Genomic DNA, 22739 nt, shown 5'->3' on the forward strand with positions numbered 1-22739 from the left:
GTTCCTTCCTCCTTTCCATGGAAAAAGACACCACGTGCTCAGCTTAGGTAAAGAAATACCTCGTGTGGGGTTTAATCCCTTGCTTGTCACTGAATTCGTGTGGCTTTTCCCCTTTTTGTAGTTCCCCTTTAGCAGCCTGTCTTAAGAAATAGAGATTAACTAATGGTCTCAAGAAGTTTTGCAGCTAGGGAAGGTCAGAGATGTGAAAAACGGAATTTGGAAAGCAGATTTAAAGGAGCTCTTGTCTTTTTCCTCTCATTGTCTACTATTTTCCTCTTTTTACTGTTGCTTTTCATTACTGCTCCAAAATGTGAGCTCCTACCTGGTGTTGGTCTCCACTCAGCCATGCACAGTCAGATTTCCACGTTGGGATCTGTGAATCCTTTCTTCCCCTCATTCACCAGCACAGGCTTTTCCGTCCTCGTATGCCAGACTAAAATCTGAAGAAGCCACCAGAAGTCATTAGCTGCATCTCTTCACTGCACTAACAAATATTCCTGCACATTAAATCAATAGCACAATTTAACCATCTACCCTGGAGCCTAATGGCGCATTCACAGCTGAAAGGAGGTTTGCATGAAACTTCATTTAGGCAGCCCTACTGCTCTCCAAAATGCACCGTGCACAGAAATTGCCCATTTTACAGTGTACTGTCTTGGGACATTAATCTGCTCCTTCCATGTAGTTATCAACCATCTTCCTCGAAAGGCTCATCAACCTTTTCAGTGATGTAAGGCGGCTCCTTCATAACCGCAGAATCACGTGCGTGTCTCCCCACAGACCGAGCTCCTTACTCTGGCTCTCGGTTATCACGTCCTTGGCCGGTGGGGAGTGGATAAAGCCAATTGTCACCACTTCAGGTCACGTAGAGGGAAGAGGCAGTGACACTGAGTGTCGCCAGCTGTGCCCATCGTCGTCATTGCCTTCAGTTGTGTGAAATTAAAACTGAATTTTTAGTGCATCTCCAAAAATCCACTATTAAAGGGAAGACATCAGTCTGCTCCCTAACCTCACCATCACTTCCCTTTCATCTTGAAATTCTTTCCGGGCCCTACAGGGATGTGACACTGATCTGAGGAGTACTCTCTGGTGCTCTGTTGCAACCTCTGCTGTGTCAGAGCTGCAGGATGCAGGAGCTGGGAGCAGAACGGTCCCTTCCTCCCACACACTCTGGGCTGTACAAGGCCCCTTCATAACCCAGCGAGCATGACTCTACCATAGCCCCTCAAAAGCCCCACACACATTTCCTTTGAAATGCCGGCCCCACACTGTCATTCTGTACCAGGTACAATACGCTGCATCATTTTAAAGCCCCTGTTTAAAACAGAACTGAAGCTTCTACTCAAAGCTTCCCTCAATCTTAGCAGGAAAGTTTAATACAGATCAACATCTGTGGACAAGTACTGGAAAGAACAAAACCAAAACATTTTTGGAGGGCGTATTGTAGGCAAATAGCTTCTAAAAGCTGTGCTATACGGCTGGCAGAGACAGTTCTGGAAGGTGTTTAAAAGACTCTCCCCTCCCTGGACTCAATTATTGCTTTGCTCCTAGAACCTGGATTGCTGGGAGCAGCTTTATCCCTTCAGAGCTGCAGTTTCCCTTCACCTGCTCGCATTGATATTTCCCACCTTGCGGGGGTTTCCCTCTTGTTGCTATGACAATACTCTGCACATTTAATCCAAGTCGCTGCAAACCATTTCATACCCAGTCCCTGCTTTTCTGCAAAACGAGGGCACGTTCCCTTTCTAAAGGATGATGAACAAAGCACTTCTGAAACCCTTCTGGTTAAACAGGAGCACCCCCACCTTCCCAAGAAGCTGTTTGACCAAATTTGTCTCTGATGTGAGCAGCCACCTCCCGTGCGGGGCTTAAATCTCGCCTGCCTAATACCGAGGCAGCAGAGACCAACTGCTGGCTGGAGTGGGTCCAAAAACCCATTTCATCGCCCCCCCACAACCACTTCAGAGCCTGCTCATCAAAGTCACCCTTTATTACAGTCCTGCTCACCCACTGCAGCAGCGCTGCTGCAATTACTGCGTTACTTGTCCATGGAAAGCAAACAGGGCTGCCTGAGCGACTCTCGGTGCTGCGCGAGCGCCGGTTATGGGCTCCTCAGCCAACAACCCAAATGTATAAACCTTAATGCAGCCCAGGTGCTAGAAAAACCTTGTGGCCAATTCTCCTTTGCAGCGGGAGCAGGTACGAGCGCTTTCCACTTCTGGCACATGAAGAGGTGTCCCTGCTGATGGCCAAGGGCTGCGCTCTGCCGGCAACAGGGCTCACATTTAAACAACTCCAAGCAACGTACTCCACAAACCAAAGCCCACGACTACGTGTTATTAGCTTTTCTTTAAGCTGGATCCCGCTTTTGCATTGTTAAAGCCAAGTGCCAAAAACCACAGTTCTATTAAATTAGCTGAAATGGACCCATTTGCAGAGTTTGCAGCTTGATACAGCAGCTTCTACGGGTTTCTGTGCTGTGTTCTTTAACGTGGGAGCGAGATCACCATGCAGTACAGAAACACCTGCTTTTCCTCTCAGCCAATTGCTGGATTTTTTTCCACCAAAAAAGCTGTGTTTGTTTTATGCCTCAGGGAAGCTCGGGCTTGTGCAAAAAGTGCGGCTTGCGAGGGAGTGAACAGCGAGGGGGCCCAAATATCTGAATTCCCCTGAGCAGTGGTTTCCTATGGCTCACCTGCGGGAGTCACCTTTAAAAACCTCTACTGCTGCGAAACACTCCCAACCACTTACAGCCTTGCCACTCGGAATCAGAGGACTCAAAACGGAGCTAAGAGACGACAAGGATTCATCTCCATAGCAGATTTCTTCACGTCAATAATGGTTATTCGAAATGGAGACTACACAAGGTGAAGAGAAAGAGGCACCAAGCTGAAAGGACACGTTTGCTTCCTCTCAGCTTGGGCTGAACCACATTGCTGCAGGCTCTCTTAGGCATCGTGGAGGCCCTCTTCTCCCAAAACCACATCCATTGGTATGGAAAAAAATACAGATTGCTTCTCCCTGTAACTCTTGCTTTTCTCATATGGTGAGCAAATTGTGGCCACTGCTATTAAATGAGCCAGAGCTCAAACAGTAATCTTCAACGGTACAATTACACCGATGAAGATATCTTCTTTGTGATGGGTATTACAGGCAAAACATCCAAGAGAAGAAAGGGTTACAGCGGTCTAATTTGAGCTATCACAGCTGCAGCACGCATCTGAAGGTCCACGGTGGAGCAGCGCAGGCAGACAGCTCTACAAAACCCAAACTACTCTGATGGAAATTACGGCTTTCAGCTGTGGTACGGGGGATGGCACTGGCACAGCGGTTCTGGTGACTCATCAGGACAAGGCAAGGCCAAAAGAACCCTCCAAGCACTGCGTGTCTGTCGGGAAAATCATCAGCTCGAGCACTGGTGTCCTCGCTGGGGTGTGTGTGAGGCTTAACCAACAAAGTGTTGTCACACAGCAGCCAGGATGCTGAGAGCTCGCTGCGAACCACTGGTCACAAACCCGTGCGGAAAGAGGAGCCCAATCTCAGGAATAATCTACCCCAAAAGAGGACGGGTCTGCTCCATCCCTACCTTGCTGCTCAGCCTTGAAAGGCGAAGAAAACAGAGAGCTTGTGAAGCTGATTCCCCTGCTTGCCACCTGCAGCACCACAGGGTAAAACCAGGAGGAACGTGAAGCTGATTCCCCTGCTTGCTGCCTGCAGCACCACAGGGTAAAACCAGGAGGAAGCAAAGTGCTCCTTTCCAAGCCTTCTTGCCTTAGGCTGACGTTTTCCCTCTCTCCTGCCCATTCTGAGCCAGTTTTAGCTGTTTTAGGTCTGTGACACGGAGAAGCAGCCAGATCTGGGCTCCTTTTGCTGTGCAATTTCCTGCTGGGCTTGGTCTCCTCCATAGGCACAAGGATTTATTCCCCTCTCAGAGCCAGTTCCAAGACCTGCAGTAGCCATGGTGTTGGTGTGGGGTTTGGGTACTGCTGGGAGGGCTCTCTTTGCTCCCCATTCTCTAACCTTTGTCTGATAGCAACCTGTTATACCCATCGGGGCATTAACCATGCCCACAAAGCTGGTTTTATGGCTCAGAGACAGCCATTCCCATTCCAGCACAAAGCTGCCAGCAGATTCCCTTTCACAACATCTATCTGAACACTGCAGATTTAATCTCAGCTCTGATTCAGCCAAGAGATAAGGAGAGAGGAGGAATGACTCCTTTCAGCCACCACTTCAATCCTGGTGAATTGCTACCGAGTGCACAAAAGCCTTTCTCACCCAACGAAACAAACCCACGCCTCTGTCCATAGAGAAACAAGTGGGTCCAGAAACAGCTGGAATGAGAGACGCCTCATTGGCAGTGACCTTGTATTTTGTGGTCTGTCCTCTTGTCCCAGCCCACGCTGAGGCTTTTTCAATTGCTGGGGCCACTCAGAGTCCCTCTCCTTTCAATGCTCCCTGGTCAAGCACACTACAGCTTGTTTCCTCAGGTTTTAATAGAAAATGGGGAGCAAAGTATGTCCCAGTTACACCAACCTCATGGGAATACAGCATCTCAGACCTCTATCCTGTGTCCATGGACTGGACAGACCGTGGTTTGCTTTGGGGGTGTGTGGGGAGAAATGCAGGAGCAGCAGAACACAGAAATACACAGCACCTTACAAGGCCTCGTTTCCTTCCAGCTCCAGTATAAGCAAACCCTTCCCTCCTCATAAGGAGGGATAACTCTACTTCCTCCTCGGCAATTAACACTGACTTCCTTAACTTTCTCCTTCATTTTGGGCAGTTCTCAAATCAAAGAAAATAAGCAGGATACATCTCTGTGGCCTGAGCTTAAGCTTTTTGCAGGAGTGTGCATTTGTGGGCTAAATTCTGATAGATATTACGAATACCAGCACTGCACAGAGGGAAGGCAGCATTTTTGAGAACAGATGTCTACACTTATCTTTCTTACTTACTTCTCTGATCCCTCCTTAATGACTGTATCTGAGCACATCATGATTTTTAATGTTAATCTCACTGCAAAGCAGGAGTATGGTTATGCTTACCAGCAGCAAACGATGACAACTGCTGGGAGCACAACAAGTAAGGAGTCTGTGCTTTGATCTCAGGGCAAGAGCACCCCAACCCATAGCCTAATTTTGTCCTTCTCTGCTGCTTTCCCGGACTCTCCTCTTTATCAAATGGGTGAGAAAACAGCAATTGGGAAATGGAGGCTGCTGGCATCAGCTAAAAGCAGCAAGGCAAAGCTCAACCTGCAAAGCTGCACTCAGGGTTTGCCAGGAGCAGACAGCATTCAGCTCACAACAAGGACCCTTAGAGGATCCCCGCGGCCTCGCCAAAAAAAGAAATGCAGTCTGCTTCAAATCCCGGCCAGCAAATTCGGCTTCCTCTCCATCTCTGGCCTGCAGCTCTCGCGTGACAGCACTGACACAGCAGCACCATTTCTGTTCCTCCTGCCTGGAAACAACCTTTTCCTTCCTCTCTTTCCTCCATGTGTTCCTTCACAGCCATCATTTCCTATCCCCAGCCTTTTAACACAGCTTCTTCCCAAGAATTATTTACAGCAGGGACGATACATCAAAGACTGCGTAACTGGCGATGGAGTAAACACCCCTAATCTTCTGTAGACCAGACTAAAAGCAACCTGTGCATGTTGGAAACACGCTTATTTCCAGCCAGTGCTTTCTCATTAGCTAGTGGGGCATGCAGTGCCCAAAACCAGAGATCTAATTTTAATCTGATCTCTTTCCACACCCTTGGGAGACCATCTGTGTTATTTATCCCAGTGCTGGACAGCCATAACCACAGCCATGTAGGTTTAAAAAATGAGGCACAGCGGGTATCACATAATACACAAAGTTGCTCCTCCTGCTCAGCTTCTCTTCCTTTTTCCTGTACTCCTTGCCTGAGCACTGCTGAGCATTGAGATCCTTGTTTTTTCCATGGCTGAGGGCTGCGGAGCAGTGCAGATGGAAAGCAGAGACCAAGGGTATTATTAACAATTTTTTCCTATCCCAAAAAGGGATGGAGACCTGGATCCAACATTGGGTCTGCTGGCAGTAACAGTTTATTAGCAGAAAAAAGAATAATCCTCCTGGTATAATCAAGCAATAAAGACTCCCTAATACAGACTGACCGGTGCCTGTTACAGACAGAGGCATGAGAGGGGTCTGTGGTCTCAGTGGGACCCCATCCACACCTGCAGTGCTCAACGGGCCCCCCTCACAAAGCTTCCCAAAGCCCTTGACAGCACCTCGGTTGCTGATGTGCTGTGACTGATGCCTGCCACCCTAACCAGCATTGTCTCACTGTATTTCCCTCGCTCCTCTGTCATTTCAGGCACATATCCATCTGCTGTCTCTCAGCTCAGACCGGGATGTCTTTAGGGCAAAAACCATCGCTCTGAGTTTCTGCATTATTTAGCACATAGGGGTCCTGCTCCCTGACCTGCTGGCTCCTAGGCAATGTGTACAGTCAAATAATTAGCAGTCATTTGACAGCAGTAAAATCGTCCCAGAAATGAAGCTTCCTGGAAACCTTCTAGAGCTCAGAGCAATATCCCAGGCTTTAAAACAATTCTGCGCTATTTCTGGCACAGAAAAATCCAGGTTGTTGTGGACAGCCACAGCGATATTGCATGGATGTCAAGAGGGAGAAGGCGACTTTGCAATAAGGCAGTGATTGTGTGAACAGTCTTTCCCTGCAGCCAGAAACCCCTGAGTTACAGTTCAGATGGGGTCCAGAGGGCCAAATCTCTTCTGATGCTGGCTTATCGCAGCAGCACCAACACTAAAAAGCCACTCCTCACAGGAATTCATGTAGAGCAACCGACATCCATTTCACTTATGGAGTTCCCTGCTCCAGGGGATTAGCAAGGCCACAGATAAGCCCATCTTGAAAATAATAAGGATATTGTGTAGAGGTAATATAAGAAAGAAGAACAGATACAGGGGAGAGAATCCTTACACCCCACGCACGAGCCCGTACCTTAGTGCAATTGGCAGCTTTCGGCTCAAGGTCATTCAAGGTCACGAGTTCCCGGAGCAGGCTGCTCTCCTGATAGCCTCCCTTCACTCCTCGCAGTTTGAAGTAAGCCTGAGATCGCTGGAGAATCAGCCTGAGGTTCACAGCAAACCCCGCCATGTCTATGGCGAAGGGGCGGTGGGGGTCGAACACCGTTTTCCAGCCGTAGACCTTCCCTGCGGCGTTCACTTTGGGAGACTCGTAGCGCAAGCCACCAACGAAGGCGACCGGCCACACCGACACCTTTCTGGTGCTGCGCATCTGGAGGCAAGGAAAGAGAAGGTTATGGTGGCTGCCTTCCTCTCCCAGCACGAGTGCCCCCGAGCTTTAGCACAAAACCCTAGAGCTAAGAGACTGTGTTACATCCCCAGGCCCCCTCTGTGGCTCGGACCAAGCTGCAGAGCTCGTAATTCACCTGTACAAGGATGTGCATCCTGGAGCTGGAGAAGCAAAGTGCTTTGGAAAGTGGCTGCTAACAACAGTGATAGTAATGGATAGCCACGGAACCAAGCACTGAAAACAAAGCTGCCAATAATAAACATAACTGAGATTTAGGAGTGCTTTGTTGCTCAAAGGTCTTCAGAGCTATGGGGTATCAGTCCTCCACATGGACAGCTGGAAATAAGCATGGAAATCAGGACACAGAGGAGGGAAGCACCTTGTCCAAAGCCAGCTGGAAATGCAGGAATAGCATATCTAGGAAGAAAGGTGCTCTGTCTGAAAGCTACGGAGTTTGAGCTGCAGTCTCAGCCTATGAGCCACAGTAAGGCTAAAAGCATCTTTAAAGTGAGACACTGCAGCTGTATCCCAAAGCCTCGGGGACAGCTGAGAAGTGCAGCCTCTCCAGACGCTCCCAGCACGCAGGATGGTGCATCGTAGCTGCTCCTGCTCCCCAGTGGAACAACGCTGGCTGCCTCTACTCCCTGTAGAGTCAACAGAAATAGATAGGAGCCAGCAGGGAACACTCCAGATGCCTGCACTTGCCAACGCAGATGATGTGAATGCCAGTCTGCCCGCACACCCGCCAGCGCCCTGTCCTGCTCTGCTGGCAGCCTCGGCCTCGCGTCCTGCTCCCAGCCCAGTCTCTTAGATCAGGGATCTCCCAGAGCTAATGTCTTCACTGCTAATTACTGCAAACGAGGCCAGAAGAGCTCTGGCACTTGCCCTTCTGCATTATACACATGCTAACAGCAGCCCCTGTCCACAGGGAACAATAGTGCGTGTCTTCTGCATTTCACAGCACATTTCATTGGCTCCATGTGACCTTAACTGCAGCTACATATCAGAGAGGAGAAGCCTCTACGAGCAAAGCACACGGGTGAACGAAGGAACCCTTTCTGCTTTATTAATGTGCAGTGTCTGTCTCAGGCTGCTGCCAGAGCCAGCCTCAAAAGGGACTGTGGAAGAAAGACATTCAATCTGAATTTGCTTTCAGCTCTAAAAACATGTATATTCCCATGACTATCCAAGCTCAAGTGAAAGCCGTCAGGGAAGGGAGAAGGGGCATGCATGGAGTGAATAAATAGGTATGAAAACTGGCAACTGGTGGAGAAGGAGTTAGTCCTCCTTTCTTGTCCCTTGCTGCGATAGCTCGGCCTCAGAGAGACCATCCAGCCCCAAATGCTGCTGAAGGAAGAGCTCTGGGAGGGAGCACTGCACTCATCTCCCGGCAGAGAGACAGGCGGTGCCTGAAGGGCTCCACTTTTCTGGGAGAGAAGCAGGCACTGACTAACACACACTCCTCACGTGTGCAGCAAGCCAGAGACATCCACGCAGAGCATCTCTGAACACGATGTCCTGCAAGCGCTGTGACTGCGCTGCTACCATTCAGGTGTAACTCTGACAGGGCACTGCTACCTCAGCTGGGCATCTGTGCAGAGCAAGCACCGGGCTCTTGACAGCGACAGAATTTAACCGGTGGACACTCTGGGATGAGAACAAACAAATGCAAACAGCAAGCAAGGAAGAGAAGCACCAGGGACTCCTCAAACGAAAGCAAACGGGAATTAACAGACAGCCAGGTGCAATACATAGGGGTGGTGGAGAAGAAAGGTGGATAAAACCTCCTCCAGAGCGGGGCATGGAAGGACGATGGCCAAGGTTTCTTTTGCACAGGCACATCGGCCACAGGTGATGTTCCAACCCTAACAAGGCTCCCCACAGGGGAAGGCAGCTCAGTACACAGCATCTTTTACACCGCACGCCCTAACCTGCTGCGTTCACCCCATCGGTGTCCCCCCCAGCAGGGTCTTACCTCCTCAAAGAGCTCCAGGCTGTAGGTGTTATCATCATCGGCGAAGTAAACAATCCCAGGCTGGCTGTTATTTTTGTTAAAGGTCTCTCTCAGCCACCTCAGGGCAAGGTTCCTCTGCATGGTCCCTCGAGGAATGCGGGGATCCCTCATGTCTCCCCGCAGCTTGTAGTTGCGGGGTGTCTCCACGTTGAGGTGGGTGTAGTTGAGCCCCGTGTCCCGCAGCAGGCGGGTGATGAGAGGCGTGCGCCGCTGCGAGTCCTCCACCAGGATCCAGTGCAGGTTGGGGACGTGCAGGAGGGTGTTGGCCAGGCGCGTCAGCTCTGCCTTCTGCACGGGCCGACTGTAGGTGGGTGTAATGACGTGGATGGTGGGAAGGGTGTCCGACCACGGGGGCGGGCGGGTATAAACATATTCTGTCCTCACCACCTCCACAATGTCCCGGTCCGACAAGCAGTATTCCTTGGAGTCCAAGCCTGCAGCGAGATCACGCCGGGAGTCACCACCATCATCTGAGCAAGGGTACAAGAGAGAAGAAAAAGCCGCATGGACTCAGTCCTCTAACACCCCCCAGCTGAGCCAGCGGGCTGCTTGCTAATAGCAGGTCACCCTCATGGTTTCAGAGGAAAGGAAACAAGCTCAGATGGAGGCTTTAATAAATAAGTACACAAATAAATAAAGGAATCAGGGACAAACACACACGAGAAAAGAAGTTTCTGCTGTCAGAAAACCAGCCCAAAACAAGGCCTGAGAGCCCAGGACAACGCTGCAGCTGAGTGCTTGGCATAAGCAACTTCAAGAAGCACTCCAAAGAGATGGGCTTTTATGGCAATTAGATCTAGATAAAGAGAACAGCAACAGGGATTGATGATCTGTCATTCCTGAAGACTCCAGTGCTCTGGGCACCACGCTCAGTGGGACAGGACTCAGCTCTGCACTCAGGCACTGGGCTGGGAGGCAGGGAACTGGTGGAAAATACCGAGTCAGTGAAGATCCCCCAGCAGCAGCATCTGGCCATGAAACTGCAATACCCCACAGGATGGGGCACAGAGAAGCGGGGAAAGACACACTTCAAATCCAGCAACGGAGAGTAGAAATTAAAGCCTGTAACTGTAGGCTTGTTCCTGCAGAGACTTTCACCTGCCTCTGACTAACCTCTCCTCAAAAAGACCCTACCAATCTCTGAACATAACAGCCACAGCAGTGCAGATGTGAACAATGAACAGCATATATAGATATATATAGGATACACTGATCCAAACAGATAAGATCCTTGTAAGAGAGATGTGTTCACAACCAGCTCAAGGGAAAAAAATGTTCCTGTACCCGTCAGTTTTCCAGGGTGCGACTTTCACACTTCTGTACCACTGCAGAGCAGCAGCAATTCAGTCAGGAACTGGCAGAGATGAAGGGGCACCTCCATTCAGGATATAAGCCAGCTGCTCTCTAGTGGGTGCATAATACTTTGAGCCATAGATTTTGCAAAATCAGCTACTACCAGGAACTTCAGATGAGAAAGAACAGGAACTGACAGCCATTAGATCTGACCCAGCAGGGTACTCATACCCTATGGTACCTATGTTTTTTTCATAGTATGTTACTCTTCCAGCAGCACAGACTTTGATACCAGCCCTGAACCGAAGGAAGGCCTCGTGCTCCACGGCATTGATGAAGGGAGGCGGGGGGGGGACAGGGACAGTGTCCTGCACATGTTGGTATCAGGCCCTATATAAGGTAAAGCACATCAGCATCACAGAGCAGAGCTCTCAGAAAGCAGAGAACACTGGAATAAATTCAAAACTAAATCTGCAAAATGCATTGGACACAGACACAGATGTAATTAGCCAGGACGGTGCTTGAGACAGTCTGCAAACCCCTGCAGGTCAAACCCTCAAGCTGTAAATCCTGGCATGTGTGAGCACTGCCGTTCTGCGCTCGCTAGCGCACAGATGCACATCTCTTTCGCAGCACCTGCTACCAAAGGATCTCAGAAACGCATTACAAGAACAAAACAAGGTCTTCCAAGAGCTTTCGAGTTGGTCTCTTATCACCACTCACTTTCCACTGGGGGCTCAGAGAAGCAGCGGCAGAGGCAGCGTCTCACCAAGGTCATCGGTAAGTTCAGGACTGAGTCAGAGCAGAGCAGTCTCTGTGCTGTAACTTCAGTGTCTGTCACCATTCACAAAAACAGCTCCTATTTTTTGGGGCATTGAATCAAACTGGTATAGAGACAGTGGATTCTTAGCAGTCTTTCAAGTCCTGTTTTAGAGGCCAGTAGATGCCTCATCCCCTGAAACACTGTCTACCTTCCAGAGGGGATCACAGTAATTTTTCCCTTAAGAACTTCCCAAATCCTCGTGGGTGGCTGTCAACTCTCCAGGAGGAAAGGTAAAGCTGCTTGGGACAGACCCTCAACTTCTAACAATTCAAACTGCACATCAGCAAGAGGATAAGCAACTGTGGAGGGTGGGTGCGAACATTAAAACGAAAATGGGAGAGAATCTTGCAGAGGAAAGGACCAGAGAGGGAAAATGAGCTGTGCTACTTCCCCACATACAAGCCTCCCCAGGCGGATCTGCCTCCCCTAGTGCTCAGCAGAAGGGCACAACCACAAATGAAGGCTATGTGGCTTCTTCCAGCCCCCAAGTGCTCTCACAGCCCTTGGAAATTGCTGCTATGCCAAGAACAGGGTAAAACCGAGGACCATTCTGGCCAGATAAGATCCCCCTAAACTTCCTGCATTCATCTGATCAGGACCAGAGCTCTATTTAAAGCTTTGTGTGACAGGCAGTGTGGAAGCTGCCTCTCATAGCACTGTAACTCCACCAAACAATCAGGTGAGATGCTGGCTCTTGCCTTCTCCTTCAAGCGCAAGAGCACCAGTTTGCTGCATTCCTGAGGACACTTCAAAAGGGCTCTTTGCCTTATGTCTCCCAAGGCAGCTGTCTCAAGTGGCAGCTTTGTTTCCTCTGCTCTCTTTTTTGCAGCTTTCCTGCTGGACTGACTTGTGTTCAGAATGCTGCAAAGGCCAGCAGGAAGGGACCTCTTTCTTATAGACCATCAGGGAACAAAGAAAAGCACCTTCCTTCAGTACTTTGACTGATTCTGGATGTAGGTCATAAAGAACTCTCCAAGGGCAGTCAGCATGTCCCATGGCTTGGAGTTTGATGTCTCTGAAGAACCCCTGTGAGCACTGGGCTGTTCCCACAGCAGAAGTGGGGAGGCTTCTGCATGAGCATGGACTGGGAGCTGAGATGAGCATGGCTGCCATGGAGAAATGAAATGAGAGAGGAGATGAGGGCGAGGGAGGGATGCACAGGCTTGGCATGGGCTGGTTTGATTTCTCTCACCCTTGTGCACTGCAAGCAGTGGAGCAATGGTGCTCTGGTGCCAGACGGTGATTAGTAGTGTCCAGGGCAGAACTATCAGCACGATAGCCAGGATGTCTCGTCTCTTCGGCATCTCCAAGACTGACTGGACCCACAGCTCCTCATTACCTGACAGTGAAAACCCCAGAGACAGAACAGCAGAGCACATGGAGAACAGAAATAAATGGGCAAGAAAGAACAAGGACAGCGAGAGAGGACGCGAGAGAGGGAGAGAGCAGCGAAGGCGACACGACTCGTAGGTCTTACCAGTGCTTACAACCCACCCATTGCAGAAGCAGGTTTGGAGGGGCCTCGGCTGCTGGGACCAGGAGCAGGAGGGCACTTCTACAGGACAGCGCTGGAGCTGCCAGCAGGAACCTCAGGGTCTCATTTGGGAGGAAACCTGCAACACAGAGCAAAGGTGAGGAGGCAGAGAAAAGTACCAGGGAGCTGCTCCGTGTTGTTCACAAATCCTCCTCAAGAAGAGCAAATCAAACTGGGGCACTGAGTGACAGAAATGCATCCCACTCCTCCAGGGAGAGAGGCCCCTGGGTGTCCTGAGCCTTGCTTTCCTTTGCATCCACTTGTCAAGCAAAGCCCTTGCTTCAGCCAAGCAGAAGTTGCTCAGTGCCGCAGTGTCTGAACCATCCCCAGCAGAAAAGGTCCCTTCATCCCCAAGCCAGCCAAGCCTCACAGCACCCCCTGCAAGGCCCCAGCCCTAGGAGGAAGCAGAGACCATAATAACCACATAATAAACACATCAAGTGCTCTGAGCCTCCAGACCCTTTCCTTCTGCTGGGCAGAGCACTTGGGGTCACTATGCTCCTGGGAATACGGCTCCAGCCAAGCCAGTGACCCTGCATTTTGCCCATCATTGCAATCCCCGCAGCTCAGACCATCCCACTGGCATCTCTGATGCAGCCAGTTTTAACTCAGGCTTCCAAGGGCCTGTTCAGGTTCAATTCTTCCAATCCGGGAGGTTTTGCGACTGGAGTGTATTAAACTGCCACAATGGCTTAGTTTGATTCAGTACAAGCACATACAAGATTTAAGCAGACTCTCTTTTACCCAAGTATCCTGGCAAGCAAAGTACATCACTTACAGGGACATGCATGGTGGAGAGTTTGCAAACATGGGTAGCAGTTTAGTGCCACTGTTCCCATGTGGGGGAATGCATTAGCCCACTGCTAAAAGGGCTGCATTGCAGACAAGGGAGAGCTCAGAGGATTCGGCAGTGGAAGGCAGGGAGCCCTCTGCTCTGGGGGAAAGCACTGATCTCCCACTTTGGTGCCCTGGAAACTACCAGATCCTCTCCTTAAATCAGAGGGGAGCTCCTCAAGCCTGGGCTGTAGATACAAAGCTACTTTGCAAATGTTTTTTTCCTGAGATCCTTGCTTTTTCTCGGTTGCAATCACGGAGAGATTCAGGTTCAAATCCCTGATCAGCTCAGTTTGGAATGATCTGAATTTCCCTTGGCCGTGCCTTGACCACTGGGCTGTACAGCCAGGCTGCGGCACCGAGCCCAGTGGAAGGCTTGAAGTGAAACGGCTCCAAGAACTGACAGGTTGTCCTCTGAAAGTGCACACAAGCGATATTGAAGTCGCTGGACAGAACCTGGCTCTTCCAAATTAGCACTTCAATCAGAGGTAGTAATTTACCAGGGGGAACCAGAGGTAGGGAAAACCTTCAGCGAATCCATTTTTTGATTCACGTACAACAACCTGACTCATCAAAAAATTTCCATTCAACTCTAGAGCTGCCACCTCTCATCCAAAAACCTGTGCAGAGATCACAGTGTCAGCATCCACGAAGCTGGGGACCCATCCTCCTCATGGGCATCAGGGCAAGGTGCAGTTAGTGAGGTGGTAAGAGGGAGCTTAGGGCCTCCAGAGGAAACAAACCCCTAAACCAACCACCAAACACATCTGGTTCTATGAAAAGTAGGGTTTCCTGCAGTCAAATATGGGGAACCAGCAGGAAAAGGCTTTTCACAGCCCAAGGATATGCTCTGTGCAGCCAGACACCCTGCACACTTTCAGGGAAGCATCTCCCAGCAATGCAGATTTGTCCCCGTTTCTTTCAGAACAGGAGAAAGCAGCCTCATGCCGACAAAAAAACCCCACAAACAGGCAGGAAGAAGAGGAATTTATCCAGCAAACATCAGCCTTCTGCTGCATCCCTGTCCAGCTCTCAGAGCCAGAGAAATCCCGCTGGCCTAGCACTGCCAAAGCACACAGTGCCCTCAGGAAAGAGCATCTGGCCTCATCCTTGCTGCCCCCGCAGTTGCTGTCAGTGCCTGAAGAGAGGGCACCAAGCGCTGGCATCCTCTGAATCCTCTAATAAAGCCAGAACATGTCCCTTGAGCATCTCTGTAGGGCAGAGCCATAAGGGGCAGCTCTGAAAAGACTGAACACCTTGCCTGGTAAAGTGTCTTTGCTGCAAATGCACCAAGGGGAGGTCTCTGCTGCTGGAGATGGGTGGGAGGAAACGACATGGTAAAAGAGCCACTCGGAGCCCTTTCACAGCAGCTGGCAAGCTGCCGCTGGGGGCTGGCACGCATCAAATGCCCCGTTTGTCAAGGGCAGCTTCCTCCCAACACAGCGCTCTTACCTTAAAAGTGCCTTTTCCCTGCCTCCTGCCAATCCAGACTCGAACTGGCAGCATCCTCCCATAGCACAGCCTGACCCTGGGCTTCGTATAAGAACGGGCACCTTTGGGTGAGGGTGCTACTCTGATTTCCATCCCTTCAAAGCGCAGGCTCCAACGATTTGTGCATCGGGCTCTTCGGCGTCGATTCCTTTTAATTTGCTACAGAGCATTTAGCAGCTCCCTGGTCAATCATCTGTCACTTTGGTGCTCCAGCTGCCAAGGGCCAACACAGCCCCCTCGTGCCCCAGCACAGAGAGCTCTGCTCGGGCTGGCAGCAGAGAGCTCCTGGGGACACTTTCGGCCATGGGGACAATTCCTCCCCATGTCCTCCCGGGGGCCTGCGGAACACCGAGCAACTTTTGCAATAATTGTGGGCTGCAGTGTGAACCAGATACCCCCGTAATTAACGCTCCTGTAATTAATTAGTGGGCACTGTGAAATGTGGATCCAGATGAAGTATTTCAGGCGTGCTCCCTCCCATCACGCTAATGCAAGCGAGGGCCTCGGTGCAGGGCGACGCCAGTTCTCGATGTAACGAAGCCACGCTCCCCCCTCGCCGTCACACATTAAAGTTGCGAAAGGTGAAATCCATTTTCTCCTGTGAACAACATCAGCTAGGAAATACACGGTTGCCTGCGATTTTACACTGCTGGTGAGAGAAGTCACAGCTTCACAGCCCAAGACAAGAGGGCTCGCCCTGCATCCAAAACATCCCTTGCTACCGAGGCCAAGCGATGCTTTTTGCTGCTGTTTACAGCACAAGTGAGGCGAGCCAAAATTCAGCCTGGGGAAAATTATGCTCCTCTTTAAGGCATTCGCTCTACCCCTGCCCCATCATAACACCGCTCTCCTTTTCCTACCGAAAAACGTTCAAAACAAAACCTGGCTTTGTTCAGATCATCAGTTTTAAGCTTCTGCTATCTCCTCCTCCACAGGGAAAAGAAGGAGGAGGGACGAATTTAAACATGAATTAATTAAAAGAGATCAACTTCTAGTTTCCACTGCAGAAAGTATACTTCCTTTTTTTTTTTCAGCTTTGAAAAATCGGGCAAAAGACACAAATCACCAGCTCGAATGTAAGCAATTTTGGGGTTAAAATGCTTCTACAGCGTAGTTTGGACAGACTTTCCTTTGTAGAAATGCATTTTGCCATGCAGCAAGCAGAAGGGCTGTGCCACACGGTGAAGGAGATTTCACGTCCTCCGGCAGAGGGCAATGGTGTCAAGGCGTGACAATATTAAAAGGGCACTCATCTAATCAAAATCCTTTGATAAATCCTGTAGCCATGTGTTGGTAACGTGCTGGATTATTAAACGCTGAAGGTTCTGTTTTTAAATCAAGTTGATCGGCGTCAGCTCTGACACCTACCATAGGAAACACTGATTTGGTCTGTGATCTGGTTTATAGCCAGTTTTACCTTCTTTCTTCCTCTGGGGTTGATCAGCCCCAGCATCCTTACTCCTTGGTTTTCCCACATTGAACAGAACACGTTAAACTAAATAATTGCTGAAGGTGAATTTGTATATATAGGTAAGTCACTGGAACAGAAACATTGTCTCCATGTAGGAAAAACACACCCCAAAAAACCCAAACAAACATACCAAACACTTACTCGATTTACAAACCAGCCAGGAAATAGCAAACACTCACAGCCAAATCCTACAACAAAAGCCTTACAAGGAAAACAAACCCTCGTACTTCAGGATACAAAATACCTTCTCACTTAGAGCTTTTCCCCCTGAGCAAAGTAGCCCCTAAACCTAAACGTAGGGTTTCTTTCATGTTTAAAATAGTAACTGGTTCTGATCGCTGCTGAAAACTGATGCAGAAGAGGCACAAGGCAGAGCTGGTCAGCCCCTCTCAAGCCACCACAACCCAGCAAATCCTGAATCTACACCACGTTCACAAGCCTGGTCGCACTCCTCCTCTCCACACTGCATGGCAGGGGATGGGCACGACAAGCCTCTGTCTAAGATTTTGGGTTTTGGCAGAAAAGACTCGTAAAGCACAGGCTAAAAATAAAGGTAGTAATAAAAACCTCTTGCTCATTAATTACTCTGTAAGCCATTACTGCCTAAAATCCCCATAACTTTAATGGGGGCTATTATAAGTATAGTAGCAAAACTGTGGAGCTAATTACTGTTTAGTTATTAAGCAGAACATAGCCAGAACTGAGTAATGAGCATGCAGAATTGCTTGTTCTTCGAGGATTTCATCAGGGTGCTAACTTCAACCTCTGATTCATCCCAATCACGGGAGAAAAGCACAGAGGCTTTGCAGCCCAGCCCTCCCAGAGGGCTGCATGCACCATCCCTGGGCTGGAGCTGAAGTGCACAGCACGAAGCCTGAATTGCAAGTCAAGAAAGGGAGTGAGAATGATTCAGAAGTGTTTCAGACCACCGTTACCAATCTGCCAGCTACAGGAGAACCAGATTCATCCACGGGAATCAAAAATGTTGAGCCAATGCAATGGAGTGCGAGGGTTTGCATCATCTCTTCATCCAGCATTTGTTTCCTTCATTTTAAAATAATTACTGTGGCCAAAAATAGAGAAATAACGTGTCACTACACTTGCCTTGGCTACACATGGCAGGGCCACTGCTTGTGTTTTCCAAGCTGTTAGAGAAACTGAGGCACAGAGGCTGCCGAATTTCCCCAACCTTGCAAGAGCTGAGGCAAAACCTGACCTACTCTGCCCTTCCAGCCCTGAGCTCCTGAGCCCTGTCGCAAAAAACAGGATCAAGCACACAGATTATCTCGCAGAAAAAAACATATATTAACCAAGCTTCTCAGAACAACACTTAACATTTAAAGCAAGCGTGAGCAAAGTGGATCAAGGGAGCTCAGCACAAGCACAATTAGCTTCTGTAACTTATTGCCACAGGATACTAAGAAGAACAAGAACTTAACAGGATTCAAAAAAGGATTAGTTGCGTATGTGAATAAACTGCATATCCAGAATTAGAATGAACCACCCACCAGTTTGGAAAACATATAAACCCTTGAGTTTCAGAGCGTCAGCCAAATTTTAACAAGCACCAGAAACTTTCTCTTCTCCAAATTAATTTTGCCTCCATGCTGTTCCATCTCTGCAGATGCTGATAGAGGTGGCCAGAGCTGCAAAGAGGACAGGAGATGTGATGGCACTGGCCCTGTGCTGACCACACTGACTAGTCCCAGGATTTCACTGCTTCCAACAGCAAGGCAGATCTTCTGTTAAATCCTCAGAGGATTTAATGCATTTTCCTAAATGTGTTTTCTTGCTTGTACAGGTTCTTACACTGCAATCATCGCCACAGTGCTCAAGTGCTGTCCAGGACTTCTCGAAGATCCTTAGCTGCAGTCACTGCACTTCCTTTCCTTGTTGCTCCAAAGACACGAAGGAAAATGCCTTGGAAGGGGCAGGTCTGCTTTCATTATGGTGCTTTTGAAGAGCGTTGTACCTGGGCTTTGAAATCTTCTCATAAATGCTGTGTCCAGACTCTGTCTCAAGCCAGGAAAGCTGTGGGTTGGCTCGGGCCTTGGATGAGAAAGCCTTTACAGCACCCAATACTTCTTGATAAACGGCTGCACTTCACACATGGTTTTTAAAAAGCATCTCTACGAGATGAAAAGCTGTTTGACTTACAGCCCACTTCCAAAATAGAAAGACAACTGGGAGCTGTTTTCTCCAGGGAAATGCTGATGATACCCATGAAAAGTTGTTTGACTTTCTCTAAGGTTGTCTGTGGGTGAATGCTGAATGAGCGCTGGGAAAAGTGTGCTCCAACCACTAGCTCATTTAAAGGCTTCTCCATCAAGACTTCTCAAGCTACAGACACAACCATACCTTGAGATATCCCCTCTGCTCAGCTAAGACCACTTCAGTGTTGTCAGAAGCAGAATATTTCCAGACTCTGTATTTCCACCTCTGTGGTCTGCATTGCACTGAGTATTTTGTGCACCGCTGACTTCCACAGATTTTAAAAAGTGACATTAACAAAGGATGACCCAATTTCAACGTGATTGGACTAAATTCCACAGCTCCATAATAGGCTTTGCATATGCTTTGTCCAGAGGGTTTGAAGACGCGCGTTTCCCCGTGATACCTCATGTCAGAGGCAGCAGGCCAGAACAGCCAAGCCTCACCTTTCCGACCAGCACGCCAGCGAAGGCCACTATTTCAGGATCTGCAAGACTGAATTATTGAGCCAAACATGTCAAGATAACACCTGCCTCCCTGTGGACTTGCCTTTCTCCCTCTACCCAAGAAAGCCGAACAAGTTAAACATGTGTAACGGAGCCAGGTGATGAAAGAGCAGCCATGGCCGGCAGAAGAGAGACCAATGCTGCAGTGAGGATTACTTCAACACTCCACAGTTCACAGCTTTCATTGGTAGTGGCTGAGAGCAGTCCCAGGCTTTTATAAACCATCTAAATCTGGGGGGTGGGATTCCATGGGTGCCTCCGAAAACCTCGGGCTGGTGGGATATGCTGGGGGCTGCCTCCCATCACTCTGGCACCAGGGAAAGTTCACAAACATGACCATCGAACGTGAAGAGTCACAAACCCTAATTATATCTCCCAGCTGGCTCTGCAATATGTTCCCAATTCCAGACTGGGAGATGCTGCTGCTCACCTCCCACACGCTGCTGCCTCTTGACTCGCTGGGGAGACGAGGCCGGGGGAGCACAGCAGGGCCCAGCGCCCCAGTCCATGACACAGACCTTCAGCATCAGCTCCGTACCCGAGACCTGGCTTCACAGCCATCAGCACTCACTTTTAGTGACTGAGCTCTTCCCTTTTTCACCTCTGGAAAAAAATAAATCCTGCTCTATTTAAAAAGGGTTATTAATAACCTGATTCTAATGCATTTAAAAGGGGAGAAAAAGAAGCCTTGCAGAGCTGGTGAGCAAGCTAGCCCTCTCCTACTGCAGCAAGCCACCGCTGTGCACTCTAAACACCTTCCAAAGGCATTTCGCTTTCAAAACCCACATTTTTCTATTTTTCAATAGCAAACATCAAGTATCCTAAAGGCGTTTTGGGGTTTTTTTTGAAGGCTAAGGAGAAAAATATGCAGGCATCCAAATTCTCCATTACTTTTGAAAACACCAGCTGTTGTAAGCTCAAGTCCCTGAAGATGCCACTGAAGTAAAAACCGCTTTGCAGGAACTGTTGTCAGAGTCGCTTGCTAATGTGCACATATCCAGGCTTAGGGGTGCTCCGGACAGGCAGCAAAGAGCATCCACTGCTGTGGGAGCAACACGGAGCTGTTCCTGCTTGGGGGAAGCAGAGTGCTCCCAGCATCCTGTAAATTCAGCATCTCCGCGCATCTCTATCCTCCACGCAATGCCACTTCCAACACGTGCTGCTCTTGAGGCAGCTGTGGGAGCTCCCTGGTTAGCAGGCGGTCAAAAACCCAGAGCCAAACCCATTACACCAACCCACAGAGAAAATCCTCATCTCGAACTCCCGTTCAATGGCTTCTTTAAAGAGATGAGGCTCAAATCCTAAGTCCTGCTCAGTGCTGGGTGGTCAAACAGGGCACAGAGAGCCCGGCAGCCTGTGACCTCTGCAAAAGTCACTAATGGGACTGAGGGATTAACATCGATTCTTTCATGCTACGGCATGGAAAGGGAAGGGGGGTGGGTCTGGGATGATAAAGCAAACACCCAACCATAATTCAGCAGCTTGCAACACAATCAATCGCCGCTTGCAGTCCTGCAGGCCATTAGTACAGCCACAAACCTACACAACCTTCTTCTTGGAAACAGGAAGGTCATTTTAAAATCATCTCCCTTTGATTTCTGGTCTCTGCCGAATTTCAGTGGGGTCTCCTAACCCTACTGTGCCTGCTGAAAGGAAGCGCACAGCTCACCTCCTTTCTCCACAGTGAACACAGAGGCTTTTGCCTGCCTGGGAACCTTTGACACCCCAGAATAACATGGCCCGGCTTTCATGTGAGAGGCATTTGAGGCCAATCCAATAAACCCACAGTATTCCAACACTGCCCAAGGAGGTGGGATTTGGCTCTTGGTTTGTCTCTTAGTGGGAAAGGCATGGGCTACATCTACCAGCGTGTCCAGCTTCCAATCCACGCCTGGTTCTGACTCTGGCTTCCCCCATGGCTGCGTTATTTTGGCTCACCTGCACCTCGGCTTGCTCTGGAGGTGAGATGTAAATAGCTGCCTACTTTTGGACTGGAATCACAAGGCTCAAGTAGCTCACAGGCTAAATACAGAAATGGCACAAGCACTGATGCCCAAGGTGCTAGCAAAGCGCAGCTCACACCGATCTGGTGGCCTGGTGTGCACGCCTGGGGAAGGTCATTTCTCCTAATTTTAGAAACACCCAATGGCCAAACGCAGCCCAGATCTTCTCCATATGAATGAGAAATGGAGAAGCCAAACAAAAGCCGGAATGAAGCCACCAGTTTCGCAGCCAAACTCAAAAAAAAGCAGTGAACAAAGCAGCCCTTGCAGGAAGGCAGGCACCTACCACCTCTCCCTGCTGCCCAGTGCCACTCACCAGCCCCTGCCATTTGCACGAGCATCTTCATCACCTCCAAAGGCTTGAGCTGCTTGGCCAAGCACCATCCTGCCACCAAATCAGCTGGGACATGAGGAAATATTCCCTGTAGTCTGCAGATGTCTCAGCACCTCTCTCTAATCTGCGAGTGGCTGAAAGCGTGCACGTTACCTGACACAGAGGTACAGACAGGGCTGACGGACAGACAGACTCGCTCGCAGGGGTTTACTTGCAAGGTGAGGAGCGAGACGAGCCCTTGGGGAGCTCTGAGGAACTGGAGGGTTTTGTAATGGCTGCTCTAAGAATATTGTAATCACGCGGTAATTACGGCGCATCTCAAATCAACCAGGAAAATTACATCGTTATTATTACGACTGTCACCAGCCTTGCACGGCAGGGACAGAGCCAGGCCACCCCTTGCCCAGGGAGGGAACCGGGTTAGGAGAGCATCAACAGACCCAGCACGCTCCCTTCAGGCCTGTCCAACCCAAGCTACCCCTGGAAGCTTCCTCCAGCGACTAGGACCACATCTGTACTTTCCTAGGCTGGATCTCAAGGTACAACACTTAATTAGTCAGGTTGATTTCATACCTTTTTTTTTTTTAATTAAACAAAAATCCTCAAGCACAAGAGCAGCCCTTGTCATTTGATTGGAACTGTCAGTCTTGCAAATGTCATTCCTACAGATGACTAATCTGTAAAAACAAGAGCTACTAAATCGTTGACTCAGTTGATGATGAGCCAGAGCAGTAACGGCGGTTGAGACTGAGGGGGAGAAATCAGCGCCGCCTGGGCTCAGCACGTGGCTCTGAAGCCTTTTTCCAGCTTGAAGGACTGAGGTGAGACCCCTTTTCCCCTCCAAACCCGGGGTCTCACCCCTGGATTGCTGCATAGTTCACCATTTGCTCTGTAAGAAGAATGACTCAGGCTGTCGGATA

General features: G+C 49.5%; 1 protein-coding gene across 1 annotated transcript in view; it reads right to left on the minus strand.

The window, feature by feature from the left end:
* Window positions 1–353: 353 nt before the first annotated feature.
* Window positions 354–22739, minus strand: part of B3GAT1 (beta-1,3-glucuronyltransferase 1) — a 29729-nt gene continuing 7343 nt past the window's right edge. The window contains exons 2-6 of the mRNA XM_010192232.1: window positions 12913–13048; window positions 12628–12774; window positions 9281–9789; window positions 6991–7287; window positions 354–440 (exon numbers count right to left, since the gene is read on the minus strand). Of these exons, the coding sequence (XP_010190534.1) occupies window positions 354–440; window positions 6991–7287; window positions 9281–9789; window positions 12628–12739 (1005 nt within the window). The 5' untranslated portion in view covers window positions 12740–12774; window positions 12913–13048. The remainder of the gene's footprint in view (window positions 441–6990; window positions 7288–9280; window positions 9790–12627; window positions 12775–12912; window positions 13049–22739) is intronic.

The sequence above is a fragment of the Mesitornis unicolor genome, unplaced genomic scaffold (genome assembly GCF_000695765.1).
Source record: "Mesitornis unicolor isolate BGI_N332 unplaced genomic scaffold, ASM69576v1 scaffold959, whole genome shotgun sequence".
In the NCBI taxonomy this organism is placed as follows: Eukaryota; Metazoa; Chordata; class Aves; order Mesitornithiformes; family Mesitornithidae; genus Mesitornis; species Mesitornis unicolor.